This window comes from Pongo pygmaeus, chromosome 16 (assembly GCF_028885625.2).
Source record: "Pongo pygmaeus isolate AG05252 chromosome 16, NHGRI_mPonPyg2-v2.0_pri, whole genome shotgun sequence".
Lineage (NCBI taxonomy): Eukaryota > Metazoa > Chordata > Mammalia > Primates > Hominidae > Pongo > Pongo pygmaeus.
The window spans coordinates 89,907,137-89,934,313 of NC_072389.2; the positions used below are offsets into that span (position 1 = coordinate 89,907,137).

The window sequence follows — 27,177 nt, forward strand, 5'->3', positions numbered from 1 at the left end:
TGGTAGAACTATTCTGTATCTTGTGATGCATCTATACATATGTTAAAATTCATAGAAATGTACAATTGACATTTACTGAATGTCAATTAAAAAAATAAAATTTAAAAAACGACATGGAGGAACTAGAAAGAATTCAAGAGCCCGTAGAACCTGGAGATTTGACCCCAGAAAAAAGAATTGCACTGAATGAGATCCATGTTTCCAAAGTTTTCTTCTTCTTCTTCTTTTTCTTTTTTTTATTTATTGAGATGGAGTCTTGCTCTGTCACCCAGGCTGGAGTGCAGTGGCCCAACCTCGGCTCACTGCAAGCTCTGCCTCCTGGGTTCAAGCGATTCTCCTGCCTCAGCCTCCCGAGTAGCTGGGACTATAGGCGTGTGCCACCACGCCCAGCTAATTTTTTGTATTTTTAGTATAGATGGGGTTTCACCGTGTTAGCCAGGATGGTCTGGATCTCCTGACCTCATGATCCACCCACCTTGGCCTCCCAAAGTGCTGGGATTACAGGTATGAGCCACCACGCCCGGCCAAAGTTTTCTTCTTAGGGACACCCCAGTTTACACACTGTGAGATGCTAGAACTCATGCACAAAGCTATAGACTTCTCAGCTTAAGATATTGGTGGAGAGGCCAGGCACGGTGGCTCATGCTTGTAATCTCAGCACTTTGGAAGGCCGAGGTGGGTGGATCACGAGGTCAAGAGATTGAGACTATCCTGGCCAACGTGGTGAAATCTCGTCTCTACTAAAAATACAAAAATTAGCTGGGCGTGGTGGCACATGCCTGTAGTCCCAGCTACACGGGAGGCTGAGGCAAGGGAATTGCTTGAACCCGGGAGGCGGAGGTTGCAGTGAGCCAAGATCACGCCACTGCACTCCAGCCTGGCTACAGAGCGAGACTCTGTCAAAAAAAAAATATATATATATATATATACATATATATATGTATATATATATATATATACATATATATATGTATATATATATGGCTGGGCGCAGTGGCTCACACCTGTAATCCCAGCACTTTGGGAGTCCCAGGCGGGTGGATCACGAGGTCAAGAGATGGAGACCATCCTGGATAACACGGTGAAACCCCGTCTCCACTAAAAATACAAAAAATTAGCCAGGCGTGGAGGCAGGCTTCTGTAGTCCCAGCTGCTCGGGAGGCTGAGGCAGGAGAATGGCGTGAACCTGGGAGGTGGAGCTTGCAGTGAACCGAGACCGCACCACTACACTCCAGCCTGGGTGACAGAGTGAGACTCCATCTCAAAAAAAAAAAAAAAAAAAAAAAAAAGATATTGGTGGAGAAAGTTCAGCGTTTCTAGAGCAACTGCAAATTGATGGAGGATATCCCTGAAAGGAGGAATCTTCAGAGACAAGATTCCCAAGATCAATGCATGAAATGTCTTCAAATTCTTGGATAACCCCTTACTACACATCCATGAAGTGAAACTTCAAGGAGCTCAGTAGAAAGCAGTAGTTGAAAGGCAGAAGGAAAAGGGCAGATATTTCAGTTGCTGCATACTCCAAGGGAGGCAGAATTTGTGGTTCAATTTTCAGAAATTTAAAGGGGCTTGGCAAATGCCTTGGACTGTCCACTGAAATCCCATAGGAGTCACACCTTAAAAGACTATATCCCAGGATGAAGGAATTCATCATAATAATGGAGGTAAAACTTTTAATAGAATCATCATAAAAAAGAGTTAAATTAGGATTCCACAAGTTTGAGGTCTGCTATTACAAAAATAAACATTCTTCAGGGGAAGCTAAAAGAATCCAGAATCTCTGCACTGTATCATACTCAATGTTCATTATACCATTTTTTGGTGGGAGATGGGGGGCTGGAGTGCAGTGGCGTGCTCTTGGGTCACTGCAGCCTCCACCTCCCGGGATCAAACGATTCTCCTACCTCTGCCTCCCGAGTAGCTAGGATTACATGCGTGTGCCACCATGCCTAGCAAACTTTTATATTTTTAGTATGGATGAGGTTTCACCATGCTGGCCATGCTGGTCCTAAACTGCTGACCTTGAGATCCACCTGCCTCGGCCTCCCAAATTGCTGGGATTACAGGTGAGAGCCATCTCACCTGGCCACAATTTTTTTTAAATCCTAGCAAGAAGAAAGAAGAAGAGGAAGAGGAAGAGGAAGAGGAAAAAAAGATAAAAACAGAAAGAAAGAAAATGTAGGCTGGGTGCAGTGGCTCACAACTGTAATCCCAATATTTTGGGAGGCCAAGGTGGGTGGATCACTTGAGGCCATGAGTTCGAGACCAGCCAGGCCAACATGGCAAAATCCCGTCTCTACTAAAAATACAAAAATTAGCTGGGCATGATAGCTCATACCTGTAATTCTAGCTACTTGGGAGGCTGAGGCATGAGAATCACTTGAGCCCGGGAGGCCAAGGTTGCAGTGAGCCAAGGTCACGCCATTGCACTCCAGCCTGGTTGACAGAGGGAGACTCTGTCTCAAAATAAAAGAAAAAGAAAAAAGAAAGAAAATGTAATTCAACAATAAAAATGTCAATGGAAATAGATACCAAGATCACCCAAAGTTGGGGAAAAAAACTTTGAGGCAGATATGGATATTTACAAAAGACTTTAAAGAAGATAGTGATAATGAATACATGGATAGAGAGTTTTAGCAGAGAAAAGAAAATTTGAAAACATAGAAATTCTAGACCTAAAAATAAATAAAATAATATATTCAATGTGTGAGCTTAACAAGCAAATTGGAGGTGTCGGAAGAATGGGTCAGTGAAATCAAAGAAATATTGAGACACATCTTTCTCTGAAAAAAATTGACCTATTGAACAATACTAAAGTAGTGATATTTATTGGAGTTCTAGAAGGAGATGGGAAAGAAAATGGGGCAGAAAAAAACTTTAATGAAATAATGGCCCCAAATACTCAAATTTAGTAAGAGATAAATTTACGGATTCAAAAATCTCAGGGAACCACAGATAAATATGAAGGAAACCACTCCTATTCACATCATAATGAAACTACTGAAAACAAAGATAAAGAGAAAATTTTGAAAGCAGCCAAAGATAACACATGACAATCTGGAGAACAGCAACTTGAAGGATCATTGACTTCTCACCTGAAACTATGAAGTACAGATATACTGGAGAAAAATCTTTAAAAGTGCTGAAAGAAAAAGGACAGTTAATACAGAGTTCTATGTCCAATAGGATGATAAATGTAAAATAAAGGTGTTTTCAGGTAAAACTAAGAAAATTCATTGCCAGCAGATCTACACCACAATAACTGCTGAAGGAAATTTTTCAGGCTAAGGAGAAATGCTATCAGAGAAAATCTTAGACCTTCAAGAATGAATGAAATCTTAGATTCGAGAATGAATGAAGAGGATCAGAAATGGTAAATACGTGAGGAAAAGCAAAATACTTTTTTATTCTCACTCTCTTTAAAATGCAGAGGACGGCTTAAAGCAAAAAGTGTTAACATTTCTGGGGTTTATAATGTATATAGTTATAGTACATATGACAAATACAGCATAAAAGATGGGGCAGGAGATGGTGGTAAGTGGACCTATACAGTTGCAAGGCTTTTATGTTTTATGTGAAGTCATACAATAATATCTCTAAGTAGACTGTGAAAAGTTAGGTAGTTATATCACAATATCTAGAGAAACCACTAATATAAGACAAAGAGGTAGAGCTAAATGTCAATAGATAATTAAAATGGAATTCTTTTTTTCTTTTTTTTTTTGAGACAGGATCTCTGTCAGTTGCCCAGGCTGGAGTGTAGTGGCAGGAACCTGACGTGGCTAACTGCAGCCTCAACATCCTGGGCTCAAGTGATCCTCTCACCTCAGCCTCCCAAGTAGCTGAGATGATAGGTGTGTGCCACCACACTTGGCTAATTTTTGAAATTTTTTGTCAAGGTGGGGTCTCACCATGTTGCCCAGGCTGGTCTCCAACTCCTGAGCTCAAGTGATCCTCCCTGTTCCACCTCCCAAAGTCCTGGGAGTATAAGCATGAACCACCATACCCAGCCAGAATTCTTTTTTAAAAAATTCAAATATGCCAAAAGAAGACAAGAAAGGAAGAACCAAGAAACAAATATCAGAAGGCAAAAGCTGAAAACAAATAAATAATGATAGACCTGAATTCAACCATATCAATTATTACATTAAATATCTATGGACTACACAGCCCAATTAAAAGGCAGAGATTGGCAGGGTGCAGTGGCTCATGCATATAATCCCAGCACTTTGGGAGGCTGAGGCAGGAGGATTGGTTTAGCCCAGGAGTTCAAGTCTAGCCTGGGTAGCATAGCAAGACCCCATCTCTACTAAAAATAAAAAAATGAAAAAATTAGCTGGGCATGGTGGCATTTGCCTGTAGTCCCAGCTGCTTGGGAGGCTGAGGTGGCAGGATCAGTTGAGCCCAGGAATTTGAGGCTGCAGTGCATTATGATCATGCCACTGCACACACTAGCCTGGGTGACAGAGCAAAAAACTCTCTGTTAAAAAAACAAAAACAAACAAACAAACAAAAAACAGAGATTAACAAAATGAAAAAAGCAAGAGATACATTTTAAACATAAAGACACAAATAGATTGACAGTAAATGGATGGTAAAAGATATAGATGCAAATAGTGAGCATAATATCAGACAAAATAGACTTCAAAGCGAAAAGTGTTAGCAGAGATACAGAGGAACATTCATAATGATAAAAGACAACAATCATAAAATATTTAAGGCTGGGCGCGTTGGCTCACGCCTGTAATCCTAGCACTTTGGGAGGCCGAGGCAGGCGGATCACAAAGTCAGGAGATCGAGACCATCCTGACTAACACGGTGAAACTCCGCCTCTACTGAAAATACAGAAAAATTAGCTGGGCGTGGTGGCATGCTCCTGTAGTCCCAGCTACTCAGGAGGCTGAGGCAGGAGAATGGCATGAATCCGGGAGGCGGAGCTTGCAGTGAGCCGAGATTGGGCCACTGCACTCCAGCCTGGGTGACAGAGTGAGACTCCATCTCAAAAAAAAAAAAAAAAAAAAAATTAATGTAACAATTTAATCTCAAAATCCACAGAGCAAAATTTGACAGAATTAATGGGAGAAATAGACGATGCCACGATCATATTTGGAAGTCTTAACATCCCTCTCTTTTTTTTTTTTTTAAGATGGAGTCTTGCTCTGTTGCCTAGGCTGGAGTGCAGTGGCATGATCTCGGCTCACTGCAACCTCCGTCTCCCGAGTTCAAGCAATTCTCTGCTTCAGCCTCCTGAGTAGCTGTGATTACAGTTGCCTGCCACCATACCCGGCTAATTTTTGTATTTTTGTATTTTTTATTTTATTTTATTTTTGAGAAGGGGTATCTGGGGAAATTCAGCCAGATATCAGGTGAAATTCACCCCTGATATTTCACGTAGGTTCTTTTCTATGTTCCCTAAGTGTCAGCCGGTCTGAGAAATAAAGGGACAGAGTACAAAAGAGAGAAATTTTAAAGCTGGATGTCTGGGGGAGACATCACATGTTGGCAGGTTCCGTGATGCCCCCTGAGCCATAAACCAGCAAGTTTGTATTAGTGATTTTCAAAGGGGAGGAGTGTACGAATAGGGTATGGGTCACAGAGACCACGTGCTTCACAAGGTAATAGAATATCACAAGGCACATGGAGGCAGGGCAAGATCACAGGACCACAGGACCAGGGTGAAATTAAAATTGCTAACGAAGTTTCGGGCACACATTGTCATTGATAACATCTTATCAGGAGACAGAGTTTGAGAGCAGACAACCGGTCTGACCAAAATTTATTAGGCGGGAATTTCCTTGTCCTAATAAGCCTGGGAGCGCTATGGGAGACTGAGGCTTATTTCATCCCTACAGCTTCGACCGTAAAAGACGGCCACCCTCCGAAGCAGCCATTTCAGAGGCCTACCCTCAGGGATGCATTCTCTTTCTCAGGGATGTTCCTTGCTGAGAAAAAGAATTCAGCGATATTTCTCCCATTTGCTTTTGAAAGAAGAGAAATATGGCTCTGTTGCGCCTGGCTCACTGGCGGTCAGAGTTTAAGGTTATCTCTCTTGTTCCCTGAACATTGCTGTTATCCTGTTCTTTTTTCAAGGTGCCCAGATTTCATATTGTTCAAACACACATGCTCTACAAACAATTTGTGCAGTTAACGCAATCATCACAGGGTCCTGAGGTGACATACATCCTCCTCAGCTAAGAGATGATAGGATTAAGAGATTAAAGACAGGCATAGGAAATCACAAGGGTATTGATTGGGGAAGTGATAAGTATCCATGAAATCTTCACAATTTATGTTCAGAGATTGCAGTAAAGACAGGCATAAGAAATTAGAAAATTATTAATTTGGGGAACTAATAAATGTCCATGAAATCTTCACAATCCACATTCTTCTGCCATGGCTTCAGCCGGTCCCTCAGTTCAGGGTCCCTGACTTCCTGCAACAAAGGAGTCTTGCTCTGTTGCCCAGGCTGGAGTGCAGTGGCGCAATCTCAGCTCACTGCAACCTCCGCCTCCCGGGTTCTAGCAATTCTCTGCCTCAGCTTGCTGAGTAGCTGGGATTACAGGCACCTGCCACCATGCCCAGCTAATTTTTGTATTTTTAGTAGAGATAGGGTTTCACCATCTTGGCCAGGCTGATCTTGAACTCCTGACCTCGTGATCCACCCGCCTTGGCCTCCCAAAGTGCTGGGATTACAGGCGTGAGCCATGGCACCCGGCCAACATCCCTCTCTTAACAACTGACAGAGAAACTGTACAAAAAATCAGTAAAGTCATAGATGATCTGAACATTATCAACTACTGTGACCTAATTGATATTTATAGAATACTATACCCTAATCTGCAAAATAAACATTTTCAATTACATATGGTATGTTCACGAGAGTAGACCATATGTTACTCTATAAAGCAAGCCTCAATAAATTTAAAGGGATTTAAACCATTCACTGTTCTCTGACCACAGTCTGGGGATGTGGCAGGCATCTGAGCACACTGGAGGTCAGTGAAAGGAGAAGAGCCAGGTCAGAGAGGAGGCACAAGCAGGTCTGGGTAGGACTAAACACCAGGAAGATTGAAGAGGGGGTGGTGGGGGCACCAATTACCCACCTGGATCCCAGCCTCAGAGCTGCTAGGAGGAAGGAGTGCTGCTGTCAGACTGGCCTAGGCAGTGATGACGAACAGGGCCCCAGGGCTTCCCTCTTGGTCCCTTTATCTACCTGAAGGATGGCCAGCTTGTCCTTCCTTCTCTAGCCACAGAAGAAGAACATCTAGCAAGGTGTGAGCGTGGCCACTGCAAGGTGAGCTAATTGGGCTGGGGGCTCAGATTCAAGTGGGATTGCTCTGTGCCAAGAGGGAAGGGATAACCAAAGGCTCTGTATGGGAAGGAAGAAGGGCTGAAGCAAGGTGTGCTAGGGAACTGCCTACTCCCTGATGCTTGTTCCCGCTGAAGGTGGGCGGCTAGGAGCAGTGATCCCAAAGCCCTGCCTTCCACAGAGGGACGCTTTGTCCAAGGTTAAATGGAAAGGTGAGGAGAGGAACTGACAATTTAGGGTTGTCACTAAATTGGGTTGACCCCACTGGTTTGGGTCCTGCAGGGGCCCAGTTCTGGGGAAAGGCAGAGCCCTGGGCTTCAGAAAGACTGCCTGTCACCCTCACGCCCAGCTGCAGGACCACCCTCATTACTTTGCTCTGTTGAAAGCCTCAGTCAGGGTGAGGGGAGGAAGAGCTCAGGCCCCCAGCAAGAAATCCCCATGGGGTGGGTGGCATGATCAGGCCAGGTGCCCCAGGAGTGGGAGTCTCTGTTCCCTGGGCTCTTAGAGCTCCAGGGTCTTGCCCCCTTTTCTTTCTTACAAAGAACACGGTGGCTTGACTCAGCGAAAACTAAGGAGAAGGGTAGCTGTTTCTCCAGGTCAGGAAGGATACGGGGGTCAGCACTTCCTGGCAGTTGAGTCTGGGGAAGGGGGACCTCACATGCCAGCAGCGTGAGAAAGATGATACTGTACAGTGGTGAAGGACACGGGCACTGGAGACAGACCACTTGGCCTGAATCCTGGTTGTGCCACTTACCAGCTTGTAACCTCTCCAAGCCTCAGTTTCCCCATCTGTAAAATGGGAAGTATAACATCATCTACTTCAAGTCATTATTGTTAGGGCTAAATGATGCTTTAGCACAGCTTTTGGCAATAAATCATTATGGATGGAGCACCATGTGTGGACCTACATCCCCTATCTGAAGGAGCATGTCCTCATCAGACCTTGACTCAAAGTCTAGCGCCCAGCTGATGGTGGCTGAGGTGCCTCCCCACCCCCACCAGCACTGGGGAACTTTCAGAGGGAGAGTCGGGGTGGGGCCCTGCTCCCCAGGGCCTTTCCATCTAGGTGATTCCCTGAGAGCTCTGGGGCAGGGGTCACAGGGAGGCCGCCAGCCTCTGAGGGCCCATTGTTCTTCTCCTCTGAGCTGGGAAAGATGTATTCTCCCCACCCTTCCTCTCCACACCCACATCTGCATGCTTAGCGGCAGACTTTAGATAAACAAAGCTTGCCGGCTAGCCTTACCCAGCTCACAGAGAGCTCTTACTGCCTCACAACGGCCCTGTGATGTCCAGCCCTTCGAGCTTATTGTCCCTAGTTCACAGGAAGTTGAGGCCCAGAGAGAGGAAGGGGCTGGTTTGATGTCGCATATAGAGAGGTGGCACAGCCAGGGCTGGGTATCCCAGTCCCGTGTCATGTCCAGCATTTTAGTGCAGACTCACATGCACATCAAATGCACAACCATGCACTGACAGACAAACAGCTCCACAGGAGGAGTGCACAACCAGAGGGGGAGAGGACAGAGGCTAGACAGCCTCTGTCCTCACCTCCTCAGTGGCCACGTGGTGATGGCTGGGTTTTTTTTTTTTTTTTTTTCCTCCCTAGATGAGCTTCACATCTCAGGTAACTGGAGAAGTCTTCAGCTTGTCTTGTCCTCTCCACAGGTGGGGTGCCCACTGCCTCAACAGGGGCCAGAACAGTCTGCCCTCTTCCATAGCTGTAAACCTCTGCTTGGCCCAGCAGGAGTGAGGGTAGAGGGGAGTAGGGCTCAAGGTGCCCTCACTACCTAGTAGACGGTAGGAGAGCATGACCAAAAGCCAAAGAGCTGTTTACATGACTGGGTTCTCCCTGTGGCCTTCTGAGATTGTGGGAGATGGAAAGGGGGAGACCAGATCCTAGGGGAACCCAATATTCAGGTTTTCCTGGGTTCCTGAGATGCAAGGTTTCCAATTTTAACACATGGGAAGTTGTAGGCAGACTGGGATGAGTTAGTCACCTGAGTCTTCCACAGCTCCCAGCCTGAGAAAATGAGACTCACCCAGTAATAAGCAGAAGATTTGGCTGGGCGAGGTGGCTCATGCCTGTAATCCCAGCACTTTGGGAGGCCGAGGCAGGCAGATCACAAGGTCAGGAGTTCGAGACCAGCCTGGCCAACATGGTGAAACCCCATCTCTACTAAAGATACAAAAATTAGCCGGGAGTGGTGGTGGGTGCCTGTAGTCCCAGCTACTCGGGAGGCTGAGGCAGGAAAATCACTTGAACCCAGGAGGCGGAGGTTGCAGTGAGCCGAGATCGTGCCACTGCACTCCAGCCTGAAGACAGAGCAAGACTCCATCTTAAAAAAAAATGCAGAAGATACTATGGAGTGGGCCAGGAGAAAAAGGAAGGATCAGGGATGGGAGAGACACAGTGAGCCACACAGTAGCTGGCATTCTGCATGGTGGGCCTGGGCAGCCTGGCTCTTCATTTGCATATGGGTCTTTCCCACCCCAGTCAAATCTGCTGGAGCCAATTCTGCTCCCTTCCAACAAAGATGCCCAGACACCTGGTGGTAGTGTGTTACTTCCTGCTCCCAGCTCCTCTAACACCCCTGGAGAGCTCCATGCCCACAGGTCTTACCTTCACCCACTTTCCCAGGCTCTGAGATCAAACCTCAGGCTCAGTGCAGGCAATGGGGCCATCCTCCCAAGTCCCAAAAGCCTTCTGTTTCCAGTAGAGATGGGAGAAGCCTGAACTAAGCAGGTTTTCTCACTTCCTTATGGAGGAAGAAGAGCTAACAGAGGTGACTGATTTTAGTACAAAGGGTACCGGGCACAGAGTCATGCAGGAATACATTAGCTGCGTGCACTCCAGTGATGTATAGCCTCTGTAAACCTGTTTCCTTATCCTGAAAATGGGGACATTGTTCCTATCTCGTGATTGTATTAAGGATCAAATGAGCAGCCGCTCTACAGAGGTTGCTGGAGAGGTCCTTCTCCACACAGACTTGGGAGGAGATGCTTGTCCTAGGTCCAGATCTCATCCAGGTTTCCCGATTTTTTCAGGTCTGCTCAACTCAGGTACCAGCTGACACCCACCCAGTCCCTGGTGTTGCCTTCAGGAGCAGTGGCAAGATGGGAGCTGCTTGGGGAAGCGGATCCTAGAGCAGGGGGGAGGAGGAGAGAATGGAATGGCTGGATTTTGAGATGAGAAGACGGATGGGGAGGAGGTACCATTTGCTGGAACTGAAGGGTTCTCAGTAGGGGCTCGAGGCAGGATGTATCTGTGATATCTGGACCTCAGGAGTCCCTTAAGCACAAGCAGGAAAGTGTGTGGCAGTGAAGACATTCTGCCTTGGGCCCAAGCCCAAGATAGGTCTCCCTGAGCCCTGGGCAGACCATCCGACCTATGGTCAGTGGAAGGACCCACCTCCTCCCTATCCCGGGCCTTGTAAACGCCAGGAAGTCAGGTCCCTTTCTCCATGCAGGCCCTGACTGGGGCAGTCAGCACCATTAAGTTCTTCCTCTCTGAGGCTTTCCTGGGTCAACACTTCGAGGCTGTGTAGTTGGAGGGCAGGGAGCCTGAGCCAGGAGACCTCTTCCTGTTCAGGCTGATGTCCCCCACCTGACGCTGGTGCGGGGCCCACGTGGGCGTATACTGTGGCCATGGAGAGATCATCCACTTTGAGGGTGAGTGCCTCCAGCAGAAACACAGGCCTAAGTCTGCAGAGAGGCTGCCCAGCCAAGCCACGCCCCACCAGTGAGCTGGCTACTCGGGGATAAAGACTGAAGTCCCAGGTTGGGGGTACGTGTCTCTGAAAATAGGGTTTGGGCACTCAGGGTCCCTGAGGTCTCGGGAAATGGGGGTGCGGGATCACAGGGCATAGGACCTAAGCTGGCTGTGATCCGCACCCCTCTGCGATCCCCACAGGCAAGAACTCAGGAGGCTGTGGGCTCCTGGGAAGTTTCTGGGCTCCTGGAAAGGCATCGTATCCAAACAGGGGCAGCGCCCGCTGCTACGCTCCCGCTGGCGCGTGCTGCGCAGAGTGAGCGAAGCGATGGACGCGGACCCACCATCCTATCACTCCACGCGCAGCAACTGTGTGCACTTTGCACTGCGTCTGCTCGCCCCAGGTCCCAGCCTGGACCCCCGGCAAACAGATGGGAGCTCCAGCAGCTCGGTGAACGTGGCCCAGCTACCTGCACAGGACCCATCCCACCTCCTGAGCAGACTAGCCAAAGCGCCTTACAAACGCGCAACTGCAAAATCCAGGCCCTTCTCTCCCGACTCCCCACCCAGGCCAGTTTTCTCCAAACTCAAGATCCACTTTTCTCTGGCAGGCACAAAGCCACCAGAACCAAGCAGACCCACCCACCTGTCTAGGTTATCCCAACAGAACCTTCCCATTACCCCAATAGAACCTTACCCCAGTAGAATTACCCCCAATAGAACTTTTCTACTGAGCCAAGCTCCACCTTTCTGGGCCCCACTCCTTCCCAGGTAGGCCCGCCAATTCTGGCCATGAGACTTCGGGATGCTAGTTACAGACCAAGACTCAGGCCTTAGGAACTCCTCCAGTCCCCATGCCCAGCTAAGAGACTCCAGCCACCTAAACTGATGCCCCAAACTCGGGCCCAACTGGATCCTACCTCTTCCCCCAGGCCAGTTCACTACTTTCCATCTGATCCAAGCCCTCCTTCCTTGGGCCTAGGGGTCCCTCGGGCTAGGGAGCTGAACTGGAGGGCTCACATTACTCAGGAGTGCTGGTGGTCACACCAGACCCTTTCTCTTCCTTTTCAGGTGTCAGTGGACGTGGACGTGTCCCCGGATTAGGCATGACCTTGGCCCTCCTGGGTGGACGTGGAGGCTTCAGAAAGATTCATTAAACTACTTTCCAAGGCTTAATTAGATGTTCACCGTCCTCTGTATCCTGTTCCCCATCTCTCTAAGCCCCCAAGGGCTCCTCGGAGCTCCCTGACCTTAATTCTTTAAATTCCACCACCTCCAGGAAGCTCCTCGGCTTCCTGCTGCCAAGCCAGATTTTGTAGGAAAGGTGGCGGGAAAGGGAGCGTCCTTAGGTATCTGAGGCCAGTCCTCGGGTGCGGTGACCCCTTCCCGCTCTAGAACCCCCAGCCTGCGGGCACAGCCTTCTTTCCAGATCCCGCTTTCCCTCCACGGCGTGGGTGAGCATCCGCGCGTGCGTCTGGGGAGAGCGGAGCCCCAGAAGCCTGTCCCGCCGAGGCCAGGTGGTCGGGGGTGGGGGCAGGTGTTCCACATCCCCTGCAAGACGGTCCCAGCATCCGTCCAGCAGCCTCGCCCACCTTCAGATCTGGAAATGAGCCAAGTCGCTTTAAAGGGCAGAAGACGGCCTGAAGAGAGGGCATTTCCTAGGGATGGGCGGGGCCAGGCCCTGCCGCACCGCCCCTGTCGCCTCCTCGCGGACACGCCCTCCACTCGGCTGGCGCCGGTGCCTTTAAGACCTCAGCGCGCGGCCCTGATTGAGAAATCCGCGCGCAGCCTCCGCCGCTGCACACTGCGGCCTCTGCTGAACCCCTGCCGCGCCGCCGCCCTCGCCAGCCCGGACCGGCCCGGCCCGCGTTCCCTTCCTCGGCTCCAGCCGGCCTCCGGCCCCGCAACCTCCTCCTCGGCGAAGTCTCCCTGGCCGCCCCATGTCGGCCGCCCCCGCCTACAGCGAAGACAAGGGCGGCTCCGCTGGCCCCGGGGAGCCCGAGTACGGCCACGACCCCGCGAGCGGCGGCATCTTCTCCTCCGACTACAAGCGGTGAGGGAGCCCGCCAGGAGGCTTGCGGGAGGGCTGGGGCCGGGGCCGGGGCGAGGCGCGCGGGCACCATGGACAGCGCCCGGCCCCAGCGCCGGCCCCGCCCCGGTCGCGCCGACCGGAAGCCCGCCCGGCCCCCGCCTGCGGCGTGGAGCCCCGGCCCAGCGCGGGCAGCGCTGGCACCCCGGCCCCAGGGGCCGGCCTAGGACGCGGCGAGGGGCAGATAGGGGCTGGCGGGGTATGGGCCAGCTCGGTTTGGAGAGGAGAAACTCTGTGGTTCCAGGTGTTTCTCCGGTTTGTGGCGTTGCGTTACGGGTTCCCTTCCTTTTTCGTGCTAGGCGGGTTGGCTTCCCAAAAATGTGGGGGAGGGGTCTGAGTCAGCGAACTTGAGTTTGAGCCTGGGGCCTCTTCAGGAAGGCGGTCCCTGGAAGTGCCTGCACAGCCTCCCAGCCTGGCCCTGCTGCAAATTCATTTCACCTCCCTCTGGTCCCCATCTCCATCTGACCCTCACATTCCTGGCTCCTGGCATTGCACCTGTAGTTCAGCTTCACCTTCACACCCTCCCCCACCTTTGATTCGTTCGTTTGGTTCTTCATTTGTTTATTCGTAAATTCTGCAACAAACATTTATGAAAAGCCAACTGTGTCGAGTCCTGAACTAGTCACGGAATACAACTGTGAACATGAGACCCTCCTTGTCCTCAGGTTGCTCTAGAGGGGAGCACAGATGAAGAAGCAGTCAGGGATGGTCGAGTGTAATGGAGGCAGTGGGAGCAGGGAGAGGACCTAGTCTCTGGCGCCGGAGAGAAGGGAGACAGGAGCGTGAGGTATGTTCCAGGCAGAGGAAAGGGCTTTCGGGAAGGTTGAGAGCCAGGCCACAATCTGTGTGAGCCACTGGACTGACCAGAAAAGAGGGTGGGGAGGACTCCTGAAGGATTCTAAGCAGGCGACATAATTAGATTTATATTTTAGAAGGACGTCAGGCTGCTGCATTGTGGAGAAGAGATTGGAGGTGGGCCAGATTGAGCAAGAGACAAGCGAGGTGGGTCCTGAGGTTCACAGGCCTGGCGTGATTGTGGCTGAGACCGGGGAGAGGCAGAAGATTGGAGGCTGTGGAAGAGGTGGAAGCCTCAGACTTGATGATTAATTGGATATTGGGTGGGGGTTTAGAGGACAGGGGACACAAGGTGCTCAGTGGGGGAGCTTTTGAGCCAGGATGAGCCAGGAGAAGGAATTTCACAAGGTAATGTCATCAGTTAGGGCAGGAACAGGCTATTTTCACTCTTCAGTTACTTCAGGCCATCTTGATGTATAGGTGCAGGTCACAGGGGATATGATGGCTTAGCTTGGGCTCAGAGGCCTGCCATTCCTGTCTTCTATTAATATGAAAAATAACATAAAATAGTGTTGAAGCGTTGGGGCAGCAAACATTTTGGCGCGGGGGTGGGGGGGGGGTATGGACAGATACTGCTTCTCCATAGCCTTGAAGGGCTGCTTCGAGCGGGATTAGGGGTGGCGTGGGAATCTAGAGTGGGAGAGATTAAGCTTAAGGAAGATTTTGTGGTAGGGGGTGATATTGTGGGGTTGTTACAAGAAACATTTGTCGTATACAATTATTGGTGATGGCCTGGATACGGTTTTATATGAATTGAAAAACTAAATGGAATAAGAGAAGGAGAAAAACAGGTGTTAAAGGACTAAGAATTGGGAGGACCCAGGACATCCAATTAGAGAGTGCCCAAGGAGGTTCAGCATAGCCCTGCCAGCAAAGATTATTTATTTACTTTAAGAGGGCGTTAAGACTGGCAGTTTGGGGATAGCACCAGGATATGTCAGCTGTAATGGTTTGGAGAAACAGTGTAAACCAGTAGTGTAAACAAGAGCAGGGCATGTATGAGTAGTTGAGAATGGTGAGTAGGAGCATCACTAGTCAGAAGGTAGTAGGAATGACAAATTTTTTGGGGCGCAGTCCAAGTTGGTCTGGTGTCTGGAATGAGACTGGGGCCTAATAAAAAGGAGCGTGCATACAGGAGCTCCAATGGGCTGTACCCTGCAGCATTCCAAGGACAGCTCCAAATTCTGAGAAGGGCAAGTGGTAAAAGTATTGTCCAGTCCTTTTTAAGTTGATGGCTGAGCTTGGTGAGGTGTGTTTTTAAAAGACCATTAGTCTGTTCTAGCTTTTCTGAAGATTGAGGATGGTAAGAGGTATGAAGATTTCACTGAATATCAAGAGCCTGAGAAACTGCTTGGGTGATTTGACCAGTAAAGGCTGGTCTGTTATTGGACTGTATAGAGGTGGGAATGCCAAACTGAGGAATTATGTCTGACAGAAAGGAAGAAATGACTGCAGTGGCCTTCTCAGACCCTGTGGGAAGGGCCTCTACCCATCCAGTGAAAGTATCTACCCAGACCAAGAGGTATTTTAGTTTCCTGACTCGGGGCATGTGAGTAAAGTCAATTTGCCAGTCCTGGGCAGAGGCAAATCCCCAGGCTTGATGTGTAGGGAAGGGAGGGGGCCTGAGCAATCCCTGAGAAGTAGTAGAATAGCAGATGGAACACTGAGAAGTGATTTCCTTGAGGATAGATTTCCACGATGGAAGGGAAATGAGAGGTTCTAAGAGGCAGTCTAGCGGCTTGTAACCTACATGGAAGAGGTTATGAAATGACGAAAGAATAGAATGGGCCTGTGAGGCTAGAAGGAGATATTTTCCTTGGTCTAAGAACCATTTGCCTTGTGTGGGAAGAGATTCGTAGGTGTAAGTTTCACTGGGGAAGTAGGTGGGAGTGACTGATGAGAAGGAGAAAAACTGGCCATGAGGGACAGAAGTTGGAATGCTAGCTGCTTTTTTAGCTACGTTATCAGCATAAGTGTTGCCCTGAGCGATGGGATCTGATGCCTTTTGATGGCCCTTGCAGCGAATGACTCCAGCTTCCTTTGGAAGTAAAGTAGCCTTGAGAAGAGTTTTTATTAAAGAGGAATTAATGATGGAGGACCCTTGTGTAGTGAGGAAACCTCTTTTTGCCCATATAACAGCATGGTGGTACAGGATATGGAAGGCATATTTAGAGTCAGTATAAATATTGACACACAGTTCTTTTGCAAGACTGAGGGCTGGAGTTAAGGCAATGAGTCCGGCTTTCTGAGAGGTAGTGGAGGGGGGCAGAAAGTATATGCGTCAGGTGTGAGGAAGAAAATAGATTTTGGAAGTTATGAGAACTATAGAGAGTGAGTTGAGCATAGTTTGTGATTTTGAGGGCCTCTGAAAGTATTAAAGCAGCGGCAGCCGCCGCACGCAGACATGAGGGCTAGGCCAAAACAGTAAGGTCAAGTTGTTTGGACAGAAAGGCTACAGGGCGTGGTCCCGGCTCTTGTGTAAGAATTCCGACCGCACAGCCCTGCACTTTGGCTGTGTGTGATGAAAAAGGGTTGGGATGAGTTAGGGAGAGCTAGTGTGAGAGCAGCTTCTAGGGCTGTTTTTAAGGAATGGAAAGGAGTGGCAAAAGGATTTAGGATCTGTGGGGTCAGCTAGGTTTGCTTTTGTGAGTTTATATAATGGCTTAGTCAGGATGGTAAAACTAGGTATCCAAAGGTGGAAGTACCTAACCATGCCTAGGAAGGAAAGTAGTTGTTGCTTTGTAGAAGGGATTGGGGTTTGGGAGATTAGCCGGACATGATCAGCAGGGAGAGCACATGTATTTTTATAAGAATTATGCCAAGACAGATAATGGATGAGGAAGAAATTTGGGCTTGACTGAAGTAATGGGGGCTGTCCATGAAGCCTTGTGGCAGTACAGCCTAGGTAATTTGCTGAGCCTGATGGGTGTCAGGGTCGGTCCAAGTGAAAGCGAAGAGAGGCTGGGATGAAGGGTGCAAATGAATAGTAAAGAAAGCATGTTTGAGATCCAGAACAGAATAATGGGTTGTGGAGGGAGGTATTGAGGAGGAGAGTATATGAGTTTGGCACCACGGGGTGGATAGGCAAAACAATTTGGTTGATAAGGCGCAGATCCTGAACTAATTGTAAGACTTGTCTGGTTTTTGAACAGGTAAAATGGGGCAATTGTAAGGAGAGTTTATAGGCTTTAAAAGGCCATGATGTAACAGGTGAGTGATAACAGGCTTTAATCCTTTTAAAGCTTGCTGTGGGATGGGATATTGACATTGAGCACGGTAAGGGTGATTAGGTTTTAATGGGATGGTAAGGGGTGCATGATCAGTCGCCAAGGAGGGAATAGAGGTGTCCTATACTTGAGGATTAAGGTGGGGAGATGAAAGGGGAGGATGTGAAGGAGGCTTTGAACTGGGGGAAAAGGTGGCAATGAGGTGTGGCTGTAGCCTAGGAATAGTCAGGGAAGCAGATAATTTAGTTAAAGTGTCTCGGCCTAATAAGGGAACTGGGCAGGTGGGGATAACTGAAAAGGAGTGCATAAAAGAGTATTGTCCAAGTTGGCACCAGAGTTGGGGAGTTTTAAGAGGTTTAGAAGCCTGGCCCTGGCCGTCAATACCCACAACAGTTATGGAGGCAAGGGAAACAGGCCCTTGAAACGAAGGTAATGTGGAGTTGGTAGTCTCCATATTGATTAAGAAGGGGATGGACTTACCCTCCACTGTAAGAGTTACCCAAAGCGTCTGTGATGGTCCAGGAAGCTTCCAAGGCAATTGGGCAGCGTCAGTCGTCAGCTGCTAAGCCAAGAAGATTTGGGAAGGAGTCAGTCAGACAGCCTTGGGCCAGAGTTCCAGGGGCTCTGGGAGTGGCTGCCGGGTGAGTTGGACAGTCCGATTTCCAGTGGGGTTCCGCACAGATGGGACAAGGCATAGGAGGAATCCTGGGCTGCGGGCATTCCTTGGCCCAGTGGCCAGATTTCTGGCACTTGAAGCAAGATCCTGATGGAGAAGGTCCTGTAGGAATGCTTGACTGCTGCAGCTTAGGCATTTTGAAGTTCTTGTGTGCTGGAGATGTGGCTGGGGTTTCTCTCACATTGGAGGCAAGGAATTACAACTCAGAAATACATTGCTACTTGGCTGCCTCTACTCTATTATTGTACACATTGAAGGCGAGGTTAATTAAGTCCTGTTATGGGGTTTGAGGGCCAGAATTTAATTTTTGGAGTTTTATTTAATGTTGGGAGTGGATTGGGTAATAAAATGTATATTGAGAATAAGACTGCCTTTTGACCTTTTAGGGTCTAGGGCTGTAAAGCATCTCAGGGTTGCTGCCAAACGAGCCATGAACTGGGCTGGGTTTTTATATTTGATGAAAAAGAGCCTAAATGCTAACTGATTTGGGAGAGGTCGGATAAAGGAAAAGGAGCATTAACCTTGACTATGCCTTTAGCTCCAACCACCTCTTTAAGAGGAAATTGTTGGGCAGGTGGGGGAGGGCTAGTCGCAGAACAAAACTGTAAGCCAGACAGGGTGTGGGGAGAGGAGGTGATAGAAGGATTATAGGGTGGAGAAGCAGAAGCTGAGGAAGAATTGGAGTCTGATTCAGCCTGGTGGGGAGCGACCTGAGGAGCATTCTGGGGATTAGGTGAGAGGTCAGATGTGTCGGTAGAAAAGGAAGATTGGAAGATTGAAAAGACTCAGCGACGCTTGGGGTTGGGACTGAGGGGACAGGCGGGAGGGAAAGAAGGAGGATTTGGGATGAGTCGCATTGGGAACACAGACTAGGGAGGGACCGATGTGTAAAAGAATGCCTGGACATCAGGCACCTCAGACTGTTTGCCCATTTTATGACAAGAATTATCTAGATCTTGTAGGATGGAAAAATCAAAAGTACTGTTTTCTGGCTATTTGGAACCATTGTCGAGTTTGTATCGGGGTTAAGCGGCATTGCAAAGAAAATAAGGCATTTAGGTTTTAGATCGGGTGTGAGTTGAAGAGGTTTTAAGTTCTTGAGAACACAGGCAAAGAGAGAAGAAGGAGGAATGGAGGGTGAAATGTTGCCCACAGTGAAGGAGGCAAGCCCAGAGAAAAGAGAGGGTAGAGACACGGAGAGAAGGGGTGGGGGGTGCTTGCCCCCCAGGAAAGTGGTAGAGAAAAGAGAGGATAGAGACATGGAGAGAAGGGGTGGGGGGTGCTTGCCTCCCAGGAAAGTGAAGAGAAAAGAGAGGATAGAGACACGGAGAGAAGGGGTGGGGGGTGCTTTGCCCCCCAGGAAAGTGGAGAGAAAAGAGAGGGTAGAGACACAGAGAGAAGGGGTGGGGGGTACTTGCCCCCCCAAAAAGTGGTGTTTGCCACTAAGGGTGAAGGATCAAGGCAGTCGTCCTTGCGGTGATCAGACAACTCTGAAACGTGGGCGAATAATCAAGCAGGCGTCCCCGCAGTGATTAAACACCAAGGGAAGACTGTCTTCCTGAGTCGGTGATCGGCACTGGAGTTTTGGGTTCACAGATAAAATGCGTTTCCTGTCTCTACCAGAAAAGAAAAGGAACCGAAATTAAGAGAAGGGAGAGATTGAAAGATGGCACCAAGAATGAAAGGAGAAAAAGGTTGAGGGATAGTGAGAGAGGTTGGAGAAGAGAGTAAAAAGAGGCCGCTTACCTGATTTAAAATTGGTGAGATGTTCCTTGGGCTGGTTGGTCTGAGGACCTGAGGTCATTAGGTGGATCTTTATCATGGAGCAAAGAGCAGGAGGACGGGATTGATCTCCCAAGGGAGGTCCCCTGATCCGAGTCATGGCACCAAATTTCACGCACGTCTGTATGAAGAGACCACCAAACAGGCTTTGTGTGAGCAATAAAGCTTTTTAATCACCTGGGTGCAGGCCGGCTGAGTCTGAAAAAAGAGCCAACGAAAGGAGATAGGGGTGGGGATGTTTTATAGGATTTGGGTAGGTAGTGGAAAATTACCGTCAAAGGGGGTGTTCTTTGGCGGGCAGGGGAGGGGGACACAAGGTGCTCAGTGGGGGAGCTTTTGAGCCAGGATGAGCCAGGAGAAGAAATTTCACAAGGTAATGTCATCAGTTAAGGCAGGAACAGGCCATTTTCACTTCTTTTGTGATTCTTCAGTTACTTCAGGCCATCTGGATATATACATGCAGGTCACAGGGGATATGATGGTTTAGCTTGGGCTCAGGCCTGACAAGGATGTTACTCAGGTTACTAGTTCCTGCAACTGGATGGATGATGGTGTTATTCAGTGTAATTGGAAATAAAGATGCTACAAGCAAATTTGTGGAAAATTAATGTTGAGCCCAGCTTTGGACATATTGAGATTGTAAACTCTGAGGGACATATTACCCTATTAGGTAGCTGGATATTACGATTTGGGTTCCAGGAGAGAGATTAGGGAATTATTAACATATGTATGTTAATTAAAGCCACAGAAGTGAAGATAACTCAGGGAGGAGGTATAAAATGAGTTCAGACACTGCACAAGTCTGAACCCTGAAGACACCAACATTAGAGGTGACCAGAGAACAGTGGAAAGTGTTTCAAGGTACCCAAGAGGTGAACTAAAGGCTGAAGGAAAACAATGTAATTTCAAGAAGGAGGGAGTGGTCAGTAATTTCAATGCCCATTAAGGTCAAATCAAACAAAGAAAAAAATCATGACCATTGGTTGACAAAGAAGAGCTCAATTCCTTTCTACTCTATTCCCCACCTCCTGCCCTGGGAGACAAATTCTGGCAAAGTAAGGAGAACAGGAGCTAGATTATTTCTTTCCCAGCATTCTGTTGTGGATGATTTAAAACATATAGAAAAATAAAATGAATAATACAATGAACACATGTATATCATCCATCTAGATTCAACTGTCATTGACATCGTACCATATTTGCTTTATCTAACCATCTATTCGTATACTTTTTTGGTTGAACCATGTTAAGTTGCAAAGATCTTGACCCTTCAACCCCAAATTCTAAATCGGCATCTAAAGCCAGATTAAAATGAATAAAGGAGCACACAGGAGGTAAGTAGATAAAACAGTGAATGGGAATTTTGCTTTCAAGAAATTTGACTGTAAAAGAGAAAGTTGCTAGAGGAGAACCTCAGTTCAAGGAAGTTTGTCTATTTTGTTATTTTGGATTTTTTTTTGTTGTTTCCTAAAATGTAAGACTCCATATTTTTGTTTATTATTGATATTAGGCGGGAGAGCCTAGAGCAAGTTTAACTGCTGATGGGAAGGAGCGATTGTTGGGAGAGAGGCTGAAAAGAAGAGAAGAAGTACAGAACGTTGAGCGATGGGAGGGGAGGCTTACTGAGCTGGGTGGGAGGACTAGCCTGGGAGCAGGGAGGAGCAGCTCTGCCCAGAGGGAAGAGGGCAGGAGGAGAGGAGAGTATAAATGCGGATGGAGACTGGGTATAGTGGCTCATGCCTGTAATCCCAGCACTTTGGGAGGCCGAGGTGAGCAGATCACTTGAGATCAAGAGTTCGAGACTAACCCGGCCAACATGTCAAAACCCCGTCTCTACTAAAAATACAAAAATTAGCCAGTTGTGGTAACGCATGCCTATAATCCCAGCTACTAAGGAGGCTGAGGCAGGAGAATCACTTGAACCCGGGAGGTGGAGATTACAGTGAGCCAAGATGGCACCACTGTACTCCAGCCTGGGCAACAGAGTGAGACTCCATCTCTAAATAAATAAATAAGTAAATAAATGCAGATGGATGGGAGTCTGGGGCAGGGAACTGCAGGGGATTTCATCTAAAGCCTTTCCCTTTTTTGGGAACCAGGTAGTGAAGCCATAAGGGCAAGGCTGGGAATGGGGACTTGAGGGTCAAAGAGGTTTCAAATACAATGAATAAAGCCAACCAGGCTGGGCGCTGTGGCTCACGCCTGTAATCTCAGCACTTTGGGAGGCTGAGGCAGGCATATCACCTAAGGTTGAGAATTTGAGACCAGTATGACCAACATGGAGAAATCCCATCTCTACTAAAAATACAAAAATTAGCTGAGTGTGGTGGTGTATGCCTGTAATCCCAGCTACTTGGGAGGCTGAGGCAGGAGAATTGCTTGAACCCAGGAGACGGAGGTTGCAGTGAGCCGAGATCATGCCATTACACTCCAGCCTGGGCAATAAGAGTGAAACTCCATCTCAAAAAAAAAAAAAAAAGCCACCCACCACTGGCAGGCCAGTGGCATTGGAGACCAGTGGGACAAGAGGGCCAAGGATGTGGGAGCAGTTGGAGGGATAGACACAGGGGTTGCCGGAGGGGGAGGGTGCTAGGAGGAAGTAGAGATAAGAGAAAGTCGATGGGAAGGAATAAATCAAGTATTGGCTCTGGAAAGGCAGGTGAGGATTAAGATGCCTAGGGTCAGTGAGAAGAGGTTATATAAGATTTCTCAGGAGGCTGAAGTCTAATTGTGGCGGTGGAATTGGAGCTGAAGAGGGCATCTCTCACCTCTCTATCAACTCCACTGACCCTGTAGTCACTTGTCCAGAGACTAGGGGTAGGCTTGGTCTCCTGTCCCTGCCCTTCTTTCCCTCTGGAGGCCTTGTCTCTGAGCAGTGAAGAGGAAACCGGAGCCTCCCTCCCTGCCAGTGTCCGGTTACCAAGTTTTGGGGGCGGGCCATCTGGTGACTGTGACAGGAGCCCCAGCGCCCTGGCCAGCTCAGTCCCTTCCTGGAGAAGGACCTGATGCAGCGATTCCTGCAGCTCCCGGGGGCCGTGGTGAGGCCCGGGGTCAGAGGGGCCTGCGGAGCTGATCAAGAGGCTGCTAGCCCTGTGCTGGCTCCCGAAGGTGGGCCCCCGCCCTGGTACCAGGCCTTGGAGCCTGAGGAGCTTCGGTGGCTGCAGGCCCAGGAGGAAGACACGACCCCAGAAGCATCTCTGGAAGGACCTTGCCCAGAGGCCAGCCAGAGCCAGAGCCAGCCACTACGGTATAGAGGAACCCACAGGAACCCCCTACCCACACAGCCAGGAAGGCCAGGGATGGGCAGTTGCAATCTCAGCCCAGACCCCTTCAGGTCCCACCTCCTCTGATGGAGGCTTAGGCTGGCATTTAGGGTCCAGGCTGGGCGGAGGGAGGTGGTCAGGGACACGGTATGGGGGCTGAGGGTATGAGTGAGGAGAGATGAGGGGCTTAACTCCCTGGAGGCTCTGAGGGGAGGAGGACAGTGAAATATTTGAGGGTTGAGGTCCCACCTTGACCTTTTCTCCCCACAGGCCCCCACTGGAGTGGGCTCTGGATGAGGTTTGGGGACAGGATAAAGCACAGACAGGGTTTGGCCAGCCACTGCCTGCCAGTGGACTGGAACTTAGGTGGTAAGAGGTGGCAGGGAGGTGTATATCAGGGGAGGTGAGCATGACTGACCCCCAGTGCCATGCTGGACCCCCTGGCTGGCTCCAGCCACCCCCAGAAGAGTCCCTTAGGCTAGGTCAGACTAGGGGTCAGGTCAGAGTGAACGCAGAAGCGTAAGGGGATCTGACTATGGGAGATAAAGTTTCATGGCTTTAGGGTGTTGTGCCTTAGTCCCTGCCTCTGCCTCTTGGGAACGGAAGCTGGTGGGAGTGAGGACGAGAGGCCCAGGGCGGTCTCACCTCAGGTGGTGGCTGCGTCTGTGTCAGTGTATATTCGACAATCAGTCTTGCCTGTGCTGGCTGCTTTAGGTCCAGTGGTCCTGCCCTCTTTCATTCCCCTTCTCCTTCAGGGGCCTGGAATGTACTCACTAGGCTGGGTGGGGAGGATGCCCTGGGGTGTGTGCATTTGACAGGTGTGTGTGGCATTTGTGGGTGTGGTGAGGAAGGGAATACCCAGAGGTAAAGGAGATTGGGCAAACTTGGCCCTCCTTCCGCGGAAGCCCAGGGAAAAGCCGTCCCAGGGTGACTCCTCAGAAGGAGATCAGAGGACCTTTGGGGCTGGATATATTTGATCTTAGAAGCCTACATTTATCATCAAAAATCTCAACTAGGAGTCCACTGACCATTTTGGTGAATGAGACTGGAGAGGCCAAGTTTGGTCCAAGTTGTCTGTGTATTAGATGTGACGTGGCATGTGTGTGTGTGTGTGTGTGGCAGGACATGTGTGGGGTGTGTGTGTCTCTATGAGGGTGTGGGGGAGCGGGGAGAGGTCTTGTGATATATGTCTGTGGGGGACATTATGGGATATGTGTGTCTATATGAAGGTGTGGGAGAGTGGGGAGAGGTCTTCTGGTGGTATATGTCTGGGGGGTTTGTAGGTGTGTAGGTGAGTTGTGTGGGTGGTTTATGTGTGTAGAGTTTTTCTATGGGAGGTGTCTGTATGTGGGGGAGTGTGTTTCTCTGGGTGTTGTGTAGGCAGGATGTTGTGGGTGTGCGTGGGTTTATGTATGGATTCTACTGGTGTCTGCGAGGCCTGTAGGTATGTTTGTATGAGCTGTCTGTGAGGTGTAGGTATGTCTGTCGGGGGACATGGGAGTGTCTGAGGTATATGTGGGTGGTATCAATGTGTAGTTGTCTGTGGGGTGTGCGTACTGAGGATCCTGGTGTGCAGTGTTGTGCATTCATATCTCAGGGAAGCTGGTGCCCAGCTCTGTCATTGTTCCTAGGCCCTCGGTGCTGCCCAGGCCTACCCAGCTCAATGGTCTGTACCTATGCCCACGCCCCAGGTGTCCTGAGCTCAGCCTCCTACCCACTAAGAAACTCACAGTCTGGTCTGTGTTTGGGAGGGTAAGAGGGTGATGTCTTCTGGCCCTGGCCTGACCCTGGGAGAGTAGAAGGTGTCCTCTGATTTGGGGGGCATCCCCCCAGGTGGGGGAGTTTCAGATAACATGATGGGGCTGGATATTTTCTTCTGTCTTCACATGACAGATAGCGAGGGCCTCAGATAATGCTGGAAGGCATCATCTTTCTATTTTGCTTTCCATCAAAAATCTCTTTAGGAAAGCAGTTTCTACCATTCTTGGGATAGTGACTTTCTTAGTGCTCCTCTTCTTGTTTGACGTCAGGTACTCACGCATTTCTGCAGCCCTGTGACTAAGGCACGTGTTCTGTCGGGTTCTTCTCTTCCTCTCAGCATTCGTCACTCATTTCTCAGCATTAGCAGCAGTCATTTGCCTCTTTATGACTGTTATCATGCCCTTTCCTCTCCTAACAGTACTATCCCCAATTTCTGATTTTCTGTCATTTCTAAATGTTGCATGTCTGTGACTAACTTTGCACATACTGATTTTTTTTTTTTTTAGACGGAGTCTCGATCTGTTGCCCAGGCTGGAGTGCAGTGGCGTGATCTTGGCTCACTGCAAGCTCCGCCTCCTGGGTTCATGCCATTCTCCTGCCTCAGCCTACCGAGTAGCTAGGACTACAGGCACCCGCCACCACACTCGGCTAATTTTTATTTTTATTTTTTAGTAGAGACAGGGTTTCACCATATTAGCCAGGATGGTCTCGATCTCCTGGCCTTGTGATCCGCCGGCCTCAGCCTCCCAAAGTGCTGGGATTACAGGCGAGAGCCACCGTGCCTGGCCTGATTTTTAATTTTTATCACTGTGATATTTCTCAAGCTGGGTTCTTGGGCCTGGGTCAAAGCTGTGGGTTATCAGAGTGTCATCTGGGAAATTAGTGTGTGCGAGTCCCCACACACAGCTGCTCACCACATTTTGGAATTGTCTTGGCAACATATGAGTGCATCAGTTTCACACAACTCTATCAGCTATTTATAGACACATTTTTTTCATGGGTTTATTAACAATTCTCTGATCACTCCTTGATCACCAGTTCTGCATCCTCTGAGTATGGTTAGCCACACTGTTCACTGCACAAGGGCATCTGGCCAAGGAATACCAGCCCGTGCTCCATGCACGGAACGGGGAGCAAGAGCTCAGGGCTGTGTCTACCTGGAGGGGCATGCAGATGGCAGATGGGCTTGTAGCAGCCCTGACAGTGAATGCTGGAGAGAGACCTTATACATGTATATCCGTTCCTTTTTTTTATTTTTTTGAGATGGAGTCTCATTCTGTCACCCAGGCTGGAGTGCAGTGGCGCAATCTCGGCTCACTGCAACCTCCGCCTCCTGGGTTCAAGCGATTCTCATGCCTCAGCCTCCTGAGTAGCTGAGATTACAGGTGTGTGCCACCATGCCCGGCTAATTTTTGTAACTTTAGTAGAGATGGGGTTTCACCATGTTGGCCAGGCTAATCTCGAACTCCTGACCTTAAGTGATCTGCCCACCTTGGCCTCCAAAAGTGCTGGAATTACAAGTGTGAGCCACCACGCCTGGCCTCTATTTCGAATATTAAACTTTAATTTACCATATCCCAAATATTTTTCCTTTTGTTGCTATTATGGGCTGAATTGTGTCCCTCCAAAATGCATATGTTGAAGTTCTAGCCCCCAGTACCTCAGAATGTTACCTTTGAGGTGATTAAGTTAAAATGAGGTTATTAAGGGGGGCCCTAATCCAATGTGACTGATTTCTTTATAAGAAGAGGAAATTTGGATATAGGCACGCAGAAGGAAGACCATGTGAAGACAGAGAAGATGGTTGTAAGAGACAGAAAAACCCAAAGTGTGTTTCTCCTACTCTCATACACACCACTCACCAGAGAGTGCTTCACCTCTGGCCACAAAAATGGGTGGAGATTTCTCCCCACCAACAACCTGTTCTCCAGCGGACACTAACTGGGTGTTCTCTAATTCAAGTCAATCTAGTGTTAGATTTTTTAGGTTAAGGGCTCAGTGCCACAAGACTGCCTTCTGCTTCAGATGCCAATTCCAAGTGGTAAGTTGTCACCTATACTTCTGACCAACTGGCTATAAATCAGGGGTTCCCATGCCCCCCTCCTTGGGTTCAACTCTGTGAGTGGCTCACAGAACTCAGGGAAACTTTAGTTATATTTACCCATTTATTATAAAGGATAGAGACAAACACCAGATGAAGAGATGCATAGGGAGAGGTATGGAAGGAGGGGTGCAGAGCTCCCATGCCCTCTCCAGGCACCGCACCCTCCAGGCACCTTCACATGTTCCACAGTCTGGAAGCTCTCCAAACCCTGTCCTCTTAGATTTTTATGAAGGCTTCATGATTGATCGCATCTTTGGCCATGTGATCAACTCAGCCATCAGCCCCACTCCCCATTCCCCAGAGGTCAAATACTGGGATTGAAAGTTTCAACCCTCAGCTGGGCACAGCAGCTCACGCCTATAATCCCAGCACTTTTGGAGGCCAAGGCGGGTGGATCACTTGAGG

The 27,177-nt window shown here is 49.0% G+C and overlaps 1 protein-coding gene across 4 annotated transcripts in view; it reads left to right on the forward strand.

Moving 5' to 3' along the window:
* Positions 1 to 12,764: 12,764 nt before the first annotated feature.
* AP3B2 (adaptor related protein complex 3 subunit beta 2) overlaps positions 12,765 to 27,177 on the forward strand; it is a 50,521-nt gene continuing 36,108 nt past the window's right edge. For 2 of the 4 annotated variants that reach the window (XM_054451307.2, XM_054451308.2), the window contains exon 1: positions 12,766 to 13,068. In XM_054451307.2, the coding sequence (XP_054307282.1) occupies positions 12,956 to 13,068 (113 nt within the window). In that variant the 5' untranslated portion in view covers positions 12,766 to 12,955. Of the gene's footprint in view, positions 13,069 to 13,304; positions 13,892 to 27,177 lie in introns of those variants that run through there. The other 2 variants (XM_054451313.2, XM_054451309.2) reach the window with 2 other exon arrangements.